This window comes from Lactuca virosa, chromosome 9 (genome assembly GCF_052849685.1).
Source record: "Lactuca virosa cultivar CGN04683 chromosome 9, Lactuca_virosa_CGN04683_v6, whole genome shotgun sequence".
Lineage (NCBI taxonomy): Eukaryota > Viridiplantae > Streptophyta > Magnoliopsida > Asterales > Asteraceae > Lactuca > Lactuca virosa.
The window spans coordinates 212078380-212090331 of NC_136434.1; the positions used below are offsets into that span (position 1 = coordinate 212078380).

General features: G+C 34.8%; 1 protein-coding gene and 1 non-coding gene across 2 annotated transcripts; one reads left to right on the top strand and one right to left on the bottom strand.

Moving 5' to 3' along the window:
- Nucleotides 1–5518: 5518 nt before the first annotated feature.
- On the bottom strand, nucleotides 5519–10707 carry LOC145137970 (protein disulfide isomerase-like 5-4). Its single transcript, XM_079072111.1, has 15 exons — nucleotides 10298–10707; nucleotides 10060–10150; nucleotides 9854–9948; nucleotides 9711–9768; nucleotides 9311–9495; nucleotides 9161–9218; nucleotides 8560–8600; nucleotides 8360–8434; nucleotides 8195–8251; nucleotides 8040–8109; nucleotides 7607–7744; nucleotides 7300–7521; nucleotides 6203–6352; nucleotides 6024–6101; nucleotides 5519–5919 (listed from the first exon to the last, which is right to left on the bottom strand). The coding sequence occupies exons 1-15, from the start codon at nucleotides 10336–10338 to the stop codon at nucleotides 5842–5844; spliced, it is 1437 nt and encodes a 478-aa protein (XP_078928237.1). The 5' UTR covers nucleotides 10339–10707; the 3' UTR covers nucleotides 5519–5841.
- Nucleotides 10708–10929: 222 nt separating this feature from the next.
- Nucleotides 10930–11013, top strand: TRNAL-CAA (transfer RNA leucine (anticodon CAA)). The gene has a single exon. It is a non-coding gene; the product is annotated as a tRNA-Leu (tRNA).
- The last annotated feature ends 939 nt before the right edge of the window (nucleotides 11014–11952 follow it).

Here is an 11952-nt window from a genome sequence, read left to right on the forward strand (position 1 = left end):
TGTATCGAACATCTATAATGGATTCTTGAAGCTTCAAAATGAGGATGAGGTTGCATATAAACTCTCCAATGCAAGGTTTTATGTGCGTATTTCCAGTTCGTAAGGTACCTCGTCAACCCAATGGTATTCTAATTGATTTCGCTAAGATTGAGTTGGCGATGTCGAGGAAGATCTATGAGGTCTCCATCTGAGATTTGGAGTTTCATTTTGATTAGTCAAAGGATCGTCTTGTGTTGTGTTTTACATTTTGAGGGGAAAGATGAGTATGTAACTGGTTAAGCTGGACTAAGGCTTTGATGTGGTAGACATCGGTCAATGATGGTTCGAACCCTAAGTAGGGGAGAACTGGGTATTTTTCTTGGAGGATCATTGGTTGGTTTGATCTTTTGAATTTCAGCACAATGTGTCAGAGGAATCTGCGGTTCAGGTACGCTAGATTTTGGTTTGGGATTATTGTTCCATGGGGAAAAGAAGTGGACTACCATCAAAGTGATCGTGGTTAGGAACTTTCTTATTGTGTTTCTCAAAGGATTCATCAGAATCCCCCATGGTTGCGGAGAATTTAAGGTTTGTACAGATAGTGGGTGCAGAGCAAGTGGTCGTTATGTGTATGTCTTCAAGGACGCATGTGTCGTCCTCGTAGTAGGAAGCTGATGGGTAAGAAACTTGTTGTGGTCATAATTTCCTTTCAGAAGCATCAAGGATCTTGATAGAGAAATGTTGAGCCGCTCGAGTTGTGCATCAAATATCGAGGACATGGTAAGCCTACAATATGGATTAGTTATCTTCGAATGAGTTGGGAAATTGTTGATCGGCCTTAGAGTTTACTGTAATTATTTGAACGCTTCAAGTTGTATCAGCTAAGGGTGCAATTGATGTGTCGACCCTTCGTCCAACATGTAAGGTGTACATCTTGGTCTCTGTATATGTGTACTCTCGATTGTTTGGTTGTGGTATGGTTGTTCTTAGTAGGTTTAAGTTGGTAGCCATCCTTGGTTATTGGGAGTCGGATATCAGAGCAACATTGTTAAGTTTTTTTCAGGTATAATCGTAGTTATGCAAGTTCAGTTTTGGCAAGTCGCGTCGACTGGGTTCGTATTGTGATTAATTCGATCAGGGTTTTGGCAACATTCCTGGTTAATTTTGGAGTCCTTTCCAAAATTGAAAGTTTTACTTGTTTCTTATATATTGGTGGGGATCTATTCAGCTTCATCAAGGTGTGGGATCTTGTTGGGGTTTTTAGAAGGATGTGTTTAATAGCAATTGAGGTTCGTCGCTTCGTTCGTTTGTTGGTATGTCACCTTTTGGGTAAAGTCACTATTTAGAAGGGACACAATCATCCTAAGGAGCGTTGTGTTTTCTCCTGGAGAGTGTGAAATATTGTGATTTTAAGTGGGAACAATAGTTCAATTGTCTATCTTGTTCTGGTAATGTGGTGTCATGGTTTGTTTAATGATGCGTCGGTGGCAGTGGATTGTGGAAGAGTTATGTGTTCAGAGTGGTATGGCTCCTGTATTGTGTCAAAGTGCTGAGTGGGAGTGTTGACAGGGTCCTTAACAGTCAGTGGGATGATGGCATCATGCCTTTAGGCCCATTGGATATTAGCCGGGAGGTTTCATATGTATGGTTGGGAAATGGCAAGAACGGTGAGGAACCGTGGGCTTCTCATCCCAATGGTTGGATGGCATCACGGCGTGACGTGAGCCATCATGGATTTCATCCATGTATGTGGGGAAGGTAGTTATGTAGTGGAGACTCGTGTATTGTTCTGTTTGACGTATATCGCAGACGGGTATTGAACATTATAATGTTGTTAGTGGGGGCTCAGTGACCGGCAGGTTGAGTCGGGTAGTGATAGGATGTTGACTTGTTGGAAAAGTCATTGTTGTATATTAACGGTTGTTATTGGGATTCTTCTTAGTGAACTCGTGTTCGTCTTATGATGGAGTTCGTGTGAGTTCTCTCCCTGTATTACCTATGTCATGGTGGGGTACATACTAGACTAGTCGAGTCTTAGTAGCTGATGGCTGTTATAAGTACTTTTAGGACTGTTGAAGTCCTCAGGACTGCTGATAGTCCCAGGATCGCTGATGACCCATAGTTGTGTAGACATAGCGGTATTTGTGTATTGGTTAGAGCACCAGGAGTCCGGTAATGCGGGTGGTTATAAGTCTCTTGCGTGTTTTGGCAGGTGATTGTGCATCTATGTTGTTTTGGGAGCTTGGGTGTCACACGAGTTTTGGTGTTGCCCATGGTTGTGCTCGTGGGAGTAGTTAGTTAGTACGACTTGTCAGGAAGTCGGGTGCGTATTTGAGGACCTCAGTCATGAATCTGAATTTGGGATGGGTTGGTCATCCTCGTTGTTGTTTTGTTTATATGAATGACTTTTAGAGCCAAGGGGGATGTGTAGGCTAGTTTATATTTTGCACTTGAGTATGTATGCGGGGTTGTCGACATCGATGGTTGATTGAGAATTATGTACCCAGTTTCCAATGAGACGGCACAAGATCGGGGTAAACCTTGGATGAGTTGATTTTATGAACATTCGGTTAGCATTATTGATGTGTGAGTAGCCTTGTTACTTAGAAATCAGGTATGATCTAGAAGTATTTAGATTGTGATTAAAAGTGAGTGCCTCCTAAGGTTGATTAGTTAAAGTGTGATGGTGTTCGTCCTTCTTCGAGTCGCATGCTTCTTGTTGAGGATTAATTTAACTTGAATGCCAATGAGGATATGTCTGCTTGGAGTATGGTTTCAGTGCTACATTGGTCGGGACGTCAACCTTTCGGAAGTTCCACTTTGGAATGGCTTATGCGCCTGTTTCTGAAATCCTTGTAATGATTGTTGTAGATTCTGGTATGGTGGGTTTTGTCGGACTGCGCGGAAAGGAGTGGGCTTAGAAAACCCATAAAGGATTTGAGGATGTTCTTAAAAAAGATTCGTAAGGGCATATTTTGAGGATAAAATCTAATTTAAGTGGGGGGAATTGTAATACCCGTTTCCCAGAATGGATTAGGTGAGGGCTTGGTGGGATCAGAGATCAGATTTTTTGGAAAAAAAACTAGGTGCCACGACGTGGTTATTGGAGCACTACGATGTAGCATATTTTGGGCATTATCATGTGTTTAGTTGGTCGCCACGGCGCAGCAAGGGAAGACTACGATGTGGCAGCTATGACGGCCAAAGCCCATGATTTTTAGGGGTTTCTCCCTATTTAAACACCTAATCTAAAGGATTGGGGTATCGTTTTTAGCCTCCAACCCTTTCAAACTAAACCCTAGCCCCCTTGGAGTGATTCTTGTTGTATCAATGGTGATTCTTGAAGTTTGAAGCTTTGGCTTGCAATTTGGAAGGAGGAGAGGTGGGCTTACTAGTTGTAAGAGTGCATCACTTCAGATCTTGCACCTCATGCATCTAGTGGAGCTTTGGAAGGAATAAAGCTTTCACCTTTTTGGTTTTCTCTTCATAGATCGAAGATATTGCATTTATTGGTTCATATTCAAGTTCGGATTGGTTGGTTGAGATAAAGTTTACAACTTTATAGCTCATCTTGGTCCCTTGGTCACTATATCTTTTGGATCTGAAGTTTGATTGTGTTTTGAGCTCTATGCATGAGATTTTAGTCATTTTCCCCCATTTTAACCTAATTTGATATCTAGACTTGCATTAGATTTTAGTAATTTTGGATCTGAAGTTGGATTTTAGAGATTTTAGTCATTTTCCCCCCATAAAGATACGATTTTTATGTTGCAATAGAAGTAAGAAATCCTTCTGGAAGTTATGGATTTGTGGCTTTGGTTATTAAGAGTTTTATGGTTGAGTGCATGCCATAAGTTGTCATAAACGATCTAGGTTTAGAGATTTTAACTCATTGAGATGTCTTAATGGGTAAAGTTGGAAACTTTATCCATCAAGACCTTAGGAAGGACTAGATCTGAGATTTGGAGCTCTTGAGGTTGAATGAAAACAACTTAATCCATTAAGCTGTTGAGACCCAATTCCCACAACGTGGCAAAGGGAGGCCACGACATGGCAACTGGGGGATGCCCGATTATTTTTTCGTTTTCCTCCCACGTCGTCGTAATTGGAGCGCCACAAAGTAGCGATATGCTGAAGTGGGCTTTGACCATTAATCGTTGGCTTTTTGACCAATTTGACTTTTAGTCAAACTTAGAGAGGTGTTGAGCTATAGCCTGAGATTTAGCTTGTGATTGGTTTAGAAGGATCTTGTAGTTGATTCTGTGGGACTATGAGTGGAGTATTTCAGCTCTTTATTCATGTGAGTCTTCTCACTATATTGTAGGGAACTAAGTGTTTTTTGTACATGTTGTCTTTGTAACTCTTATGGATATGCTTGTACGTTGTATGCGTGGAGCCGATATGGGCTCGGAGTCAATATGGATTTGGGGTTGATACAGACCCGATGTAGCCGATCTGAGCTCGGAATCAATATGGACTCAGGGTTGATACAGACCCGGAGGTTGTTACGGACCCGATATAGTTATGTGTTGTTATGTATGTTGTATGTAGTATTTTGGGGGAATCACTAAGCTTTGTGATTACAGTTGTGTATTTAATATTTTGCAGGATCTTATCGGATTGCGAATGTCGGACTGTAAACACCCATCAACAACTTTGTGAATCGAGATTCCGCATTATCTTCTCTTAACTTTGATTTCTGATTAGTGGTTTATAAACAAATGGTTTGATCTGAATGTAATTTTCTTAAAAATGGGCATTTATTCTATTTTAAAAAATGAAAATTTTATTCTAGAATTTGGGACGTTACACGCTCGATGGCGAATCATGACAACAACACTTTCAAATCGGGATGATAAACCATTTAAGGTGTAGATAATAAGATTCTTGTCGCGTATCTTTCTCTTCGGGCTTAGGTTTTCCGGTTGATCGGCGATGGTGGTGATTTTGGAGCAATAGGCAGCGACACCGAAATCTCCCATTGCGATGCTTCTGAGTTCAGTGTCAAGTTGGATGACACGAGACTCTTTGTTGTCTCAGAACATTCATTCAAGGGTGAGCCATAATACTCGTGCATTTGTTTGATGCTAGCACGATGTTGAGAAGGTTTGTAGAGAGAGTAGAGTAGATCCATGCTTTTACAACATCAGTGTTCTTCCAAATGGGTTATGTTGGGGGTTTGTTGGGAGCATCATATGTTTCATCTATGTTCTCAATAGCATCATAGGCCCCGCAGTGATTTCTGAACAGATTTCTCCAAGTGTCATAGTTTGATCTTTCAAGATCAAGAACAAGAGGAATGTGAGATTTTATGTTGGAAGCATAGAAGACATTGTGAGGATTACGGGTGGAAGACTCGCCTGTCATGGTGAGAGGAGAGGCGAAATTAGAGTTGTTGTGGTGGAGAGGATGAACAGTCATTGACAGAATGCAGAAAGAGAGGAGAGAAAGTAGGAGATAAGAATGGAAGGTATCTAATTTGGCTCGGATACCATATTATCAAATGATCTCAATTGATTTCATAAAGCATTACATCACTACATATATACACAAATACATTGGGCTATACAAGGCTAATCACAATGGGCTATACATGATGGGCTATATACTAACATTTCTTTTAGCTTTATAATGAATTTTCATACAATATAAACAAAAAAGAAATATTGGCTCTAGTTATACAAACATATAAACTATCATTCTATCCGTACGTGTAACCGTCTAGGGACTATTGTCTTACGCCAACCTTGTATACAAGCTAAATTAGCTCCATATCCAAAAATGGAATTCTATGTTAAAAATGCCTTCAAAAAATGTAATTCTTTTTATCAACCAACTCGCATATTCCAGGCTAGCTTCGAGCTAATAATTCTTCCCTAGTTCGACTTTTTTCGCCAATTTACATGTGTTGTACAGAATCGAATCCAATATTCCAGCAACCTAAAAGCATCACACAAAGAAAGTAAACAAGTTAATGGAAAAATATCGATATAAATAACCTCCCAGATAAAAAATATATAAAACTTTTTACAGTTCCCATTTACCGTGAAGACACCACCGATAATGGCACACAAGTTGGTGATGAAATGAGAGAATGACTTGGAGTTTTCGGTTATCAAAACCTGGTGACAAATTAAAGGGAAATAAATAAATATATAAGTAGGAATATTTGTTGATGGAATTAAATCAAGTGAAATGCATGCATGGGATTTGAATTTTAAACCTGCATTGGTGAAAACTGGAGATGGAACTTTGCTGCAGGGATTGAAGGAGCGTGTATCAAACTTGTATGTGCAGTGTACTCGTAATTCTCAATTAATTGATGTGATAATCCCATCACCTCCGTTTTCACCACTTGAAGATAATGCTCTATCTACAAACACAAAAAGAGTTTTTCTTTTATTTAAAAGAAAAGGAAAAAAGATAAATAAAAGTATCCTACGTTCAATCAACAGATTTTTTATTGCTTTGGTTTTGTTCCATGCTTCTTCCACATGTCACTATTTGTATAAATCATATTTTGTCTTTCAATTTGGCTGATTTTCGTAATTTTCGTCACAAATATTTGATCATCATTTCATGTTCTTGTAACTTTTTTTTTCATGTTTCAAGTAAACTAACTATTTTTAGCGTCAAGTATAGCTGACTTTTTTATCCCAAAAATAGTTATTTACATGGAATAGACCAAAAATGCATGAGAACAAAAAAAAAAAAAAAAAAAAACGTTATGAAAGACCAAAATTGGAATTCGCTCTTTAGTCTTCAAAAAATTTGTCTTGTTATAACTTATTTGACTTTATTTTCACTGACAAAAAAAAAGAGCAACAAAAAAACAAAATACAGTCAAAATTTGTAAAAAACATTTCTCTACAAATAAAGGATGTATTTGCATATATTTTCGTATAATCTTATAAATAAGAAATAATAAAAGTTTTTTTATTGTGTAAAGAAATATTTTTTTCCATATTTTCTTAAACTTAAAAATAACAAAACTTGATCATAAATATAAACATTTTAATGAAAGGTTGGATTAGTTTATATTATTAATAAACTGACAAAAATTAGAATACTTGGTCATGTGTGGAAGGAAGAAAAAGTATATTTTTAATAAAACATTAGGTTTGTTTCCATTATGTTGATTAGTCTTAACGAGAGATATAAACAGGCAGATGAGACTGTTTCTACCACATGACAGTTATATCGTATTCTTTCCAAAAAAGCCCTTAACGATAAATAAGATATTAGACTCCAACATATATATACAGACAGACAGTGACACTGACTGTGACTGTGTCTAGCTGATATGGGACACCAACTTACCGTAACATTTGCACTATCTTCTAGCTTGGTGACGTACGCGTGGCCATTCAACCTATTGTGAACTTCATCAAGATAAGGTGCTAATCTTTTCATATCACTCATCATTATAGGAGTAATTGTCGAACCAAAAGAAAATTTTGAAATCATATGTGACATGTTCATTAGTGACGCATCAAATGAATGGGCTGCTGAACTTGCTGAGATTATAAGATTTCCCGGAACCTAAGTAGTAGCACGTGACAAAAAAAAGGTTTTTACTAACAAAAGAAAATATTTTTTATTTTTATTTTTTAAATTGTTTAGTTACCTTTTTGACACGTACGAAACCTTCAATCCTACAACCTTCTTGAGGTGGCGCGGGTAGAACTTTTATATATTCTGTAGTTGCGGCTGAAGAACGCTTTACGGAATTTAATTTAATAGCTGAAGCCATGTTGTCGAATTTCTGTATAAAAATAAAATCGATCAAAGTTGGATTACATCATATGAAATTATCCAAAGGGTGTTTTAGTAATTTTCAAAGGGTATTTTGGAATTAAGAAATAATCAAAGGGTATTTTGGAATTGGAAACGGTGAGAGAGAAGAGGGAAAAGCAGATCGAGAGGCGAGAGGCGTTTACTTGTGTAATTATCAAAAGGGTATTTTAGTAATTTTGACAAGAAGAAAATATTCGGAATTGAATTAGCAAATGACATGTTTCCAAAAACTCAATTCAAAAGAAATTTAGTTTTTTTCTTACAAGAATCAAAGTATCTGTATCTCTATCTCCATAATATGTTTCATGAATGTGTACTCCATGAGATCCATCTCTTACTCAAAAAAAAACATTATTAGCCAACATAAAACAAAAAACCTAATTAAAAAAAATAGCATCAAGAAAGTAAAATAACTAACCTAATATCACTGCCTTTACGATATATACGAATAGATGGATACCCTTGTATATGATGCCTAAAAACCATTGAAAAGTGAGTAATTTTTTTTTTAAATAACCCATTTTTGGGGATGTTAAAATTAAATAAGATGACTTTTTTTTTTTTTACTTTTTTTAAAACTTACTTTTTACACATATCAGCTTCTGCAGTGCAATCAACACTTCCGATAATAATACGCCCATCAAATTCTGGATGATATCTGGTTAATGTAATCGCGAGTCAGGATCTAATAAAGAGAAGTACATGTCAAATTTATAAACTGAATTTTGTTTTTTTAAAGAAAGTTTATAGAGTTAAAAAAAAAAAAAAAAAGATGAATGTAACCTTTGTCTCATAACTTTTGCTGTTTTCTCCCATGCGGGTTTCTGAGATACATAAATAAACATAAGTATTTGGAGTTTAACCACTAATATTTTATTTATTTCAATTAAATCTGTAAAAGTTTTAGACACTTTTCCAATTTAGCCTTTTTTGACTTGTTATGTTATATCAGATTTCGCCGATTGTTTTCCAAATTAATCATTTTGACATTTTATACAACATGTAAAGTGGTTAACTTGGAAAAATGTCTCGAAATTTATTGTTTGATTGAAAAATGATTAAAAAATAACCATAAATTTTTCAGTCATTTTTCCAAATTAACAATTTTGATTTGTTATCTCACGATTTCACCTTTTGACTTGTTTTATAAGATCAAAATGGTTAATTTAAAAAAGCAGAAAGTTTTATAGTACGATTTAAAAAAATAAAAATAAAATACAACTGGTCAACCCCAAAATTGCCCAAAACAAATAACTTTTATCTTGATTTGCCCTTCAAGTTACAACATTATTTAAAAAAAAAAAAAAAAAAAAGGTATTTCATCAAAATATTAAAAGGAAACATTTTGCATGCATTGAATAAGATGAATATAATCATATAATACCAAAAGGTTACTCCAATGGCACCAAGGAGCAAAGAAATTCACAACCACAATTGGATGACTGCAATCGCCCAAAACATAAATAATTAAACACCATAAAATATAATCATTCACTAAATTATTTAAAAAATACTTATATTTTTTTTTACTTACTCATGAGTGACTTTATCAAAATTACGTGAAGTTAATGGGATAGATCCATCGCCATATCCCTCTTCAACCTTATGATCATGCTTAAGAGCATATGAAATGGGCCCCGCATCATACTCAAAGCCTGAAGGGTGATAATTTTGATTGATTGAATATTTTCGAATTGTTTTTGTTATATTTAATCTGTTCTGCAGATATTAGGAAAACATAATAAATAAATATATACCTTTAAAACACACTAGTTATTAATCTCATAGAAAACATAGGGCTAATCACAAAAAGGTAATATCAAATATCGAATTATCGATCACTTTTTTCAACTTTTATTCGTGAAACATCTTTTTTATGAAATTAGCCCTAAAATTATCGGTCAAGAAATGAAGTTAAGATGATTGGAACTCACTGTTCCCAAAACATCGCTCACATCCACGGATGCAAATTCACATGATAAAACTGGGAAACTGCACGAATTTTTTTAACAAATTAGCCATAAAACCACATAAAATGTCATTAATGAACAAAAACGTAGTGATTTATGAAGCATACCTTATGTTAAAGTCAATGCGTAAGGATTCCTCAATGGAACTTTTGTCAACTACAATAGCAGTTGAGGTACTAATTGTCAAAAAATTATGTATCTCCTGCGATTAATTACATGTCAAATGCAGTTAAAGAACGTGAATGTGCATTTCAATTAGAGATCAAACAGAAAATAAGTTTTTATAATTTGAAAAAGAGGGAGACTTTTTTACCATTCCAAACAAAAAAATCATGGAAATAGCTGCTACAACAGAAATTCCAGCACCTGATAATGATGCTTCTGTCAAATCTCTTGGAGTTTTTCTGAAAAAAAAAATGGTGGAATAATTAGGAAAAGCACAAATTCTTTTCTTTGAAAGACCCAAGGTGCTTTCATCTGGGAATAATTAACATGAAGAGGATTTCCGTGAAATGATAATCAAATTCCTATGAGGATGAATGGAAATGTACCTGAAAAAATCAAAAGATTTGAACTTCGCAACAGAAACCATGGTTGGAAGATTGATCTGGGAACTATATAATCTACAAGATTGAATCGAATTTAGGGGTTTTCTGTTGCCCAATCAGGAACCCCTTTGTTCCTTGAATGATTTGGGCTTCGTTTATTGACTCGAAAAGGGAAAGAAAAAGAAAAAATCCTACTGCTATTCGGATTTCAATGCTGCATTCTCGTGGGTTGTGCTTTCTAAGTAAATATAACAATTTATTTGATTCCGCCTGAAATTCAGGGGTGTTCATTGAAATAGTTTGAGCGAAAAACTGAGGCTGATATTGGATTTTATTTTTATCTATTCCTATATATGGGGGAGGGATTCCATCTGAGCTTTTTGGGTGGCCATTATTGAACTTAATGTGTAAATTTGTATGAGTAAGGTGTTTGAAGTTTGAACAAGAAAATGTAATGATCAGATTCAACGAAAAGGGAAAATGATTCATCCAGCGACTGTATATTTTTCTTCTTTCTCTTCATGTCTAATCACACATCTAAACCAAGAGAGTTTTTCTTGAATCATGATTCATGAACGTGTAACTTTGATTGTCTGAATGAATATAACTCAAATTGCAACAGTAAATCATATCTAGTCAGGATGGCCGAGTGGTCTAAGGCGCCAGACTCAAGTTCTGGTCTTCGAGAGAGGGCGTGGGTTCAAATCCCACTTCTGACATTAAATCTTTTTATTTTTTACATTTCTTTGGTGCATTTCAAATGAAAATCACATACAAAATCTCACTTCTGAAATTAAATCTTTCTTTCTTTTTTTTTTCTTTTTTTTTTTTACATTTCTTTGGTGCATTTCAAATGAAAATTACATATAAAATCTGAATGTATTCCCCATGGATAATATTGTGCCTAATTTAGATTATGTGATCAACACATAAAATACACTCACATTATTTTGGCTCAAAATATAATAATACATATTATGTTTTGTCCGAACTGGATTAGCTACAAAGAAATTCAAAATACTAAAATAAGAATACAACTACATTACAATAAAAATTATAAAGAATACAGTAAAATGTTAATTTTTGTTTGATGTATATTATCTCGATCAAAAGAAAAAATACAACAAAATTACAATAGTAAGTGCTGAATCAAGATATGCTTTAATATAAAATAAGTCGGATGGTCACATTTCACCATCACTTTTTCTATGTCACCTTACAGTTATCTTATTTTCCTCTCACTCTTTAAAACCTAAAAAATACTCACATTTCATTTCACTTTATTTTTCAAAACCCAGAAAATTGTCATATTTAATTTCAGTCATTTTTTTGTCAAAATTAAATTACTATAATTTAATAAATAAATAATTAAAATGGTTAATAAACACAAAATTAATAAAAATACAAACATGTCATCAGTTAAAATTAAAAATTACATAATAAAAATAAGAGAACATAATTAAAATACTATATCATTTTGAATCCTCGCCCGGATCCTCGATGAAGAAATCCGAATCAACAAATAAATCATCGTCTAATCATGATGGCATTGTGTTTCAATGAATTTTTGAGAAAAAATATAGAAAATGTTGTGAGACTAAAGGTTAAAATGGTTGGTACTATTTATAGAGTGGTAAAAAATAATTTTGTTAATTTAA

Bases quoted from the DNA above. Each gene is read 5' to 3' on its own strand.
- LOC145137970 (XM_079072111.1), bottom strand. From the start codon at position 10,338: ATGGTTTCTGTTGCGAAGTTCAAATCTTTTGATTTTTTCAG. The intron at 9,219-9,310 runs GTAAGTAAAAAA...GGGCGATTGCAG, and splicing joins TTTGATAAAGTCACTCATGA to TCATCCAATTGTGGTTGTGA. The intron at 8,252-8,359 runs GTAAGTTTTAAA...AATGGTTTTTAG, and splicing joins GAAGCTGATATGTGTAAAAA to GCATCATATACAAGGGTATC.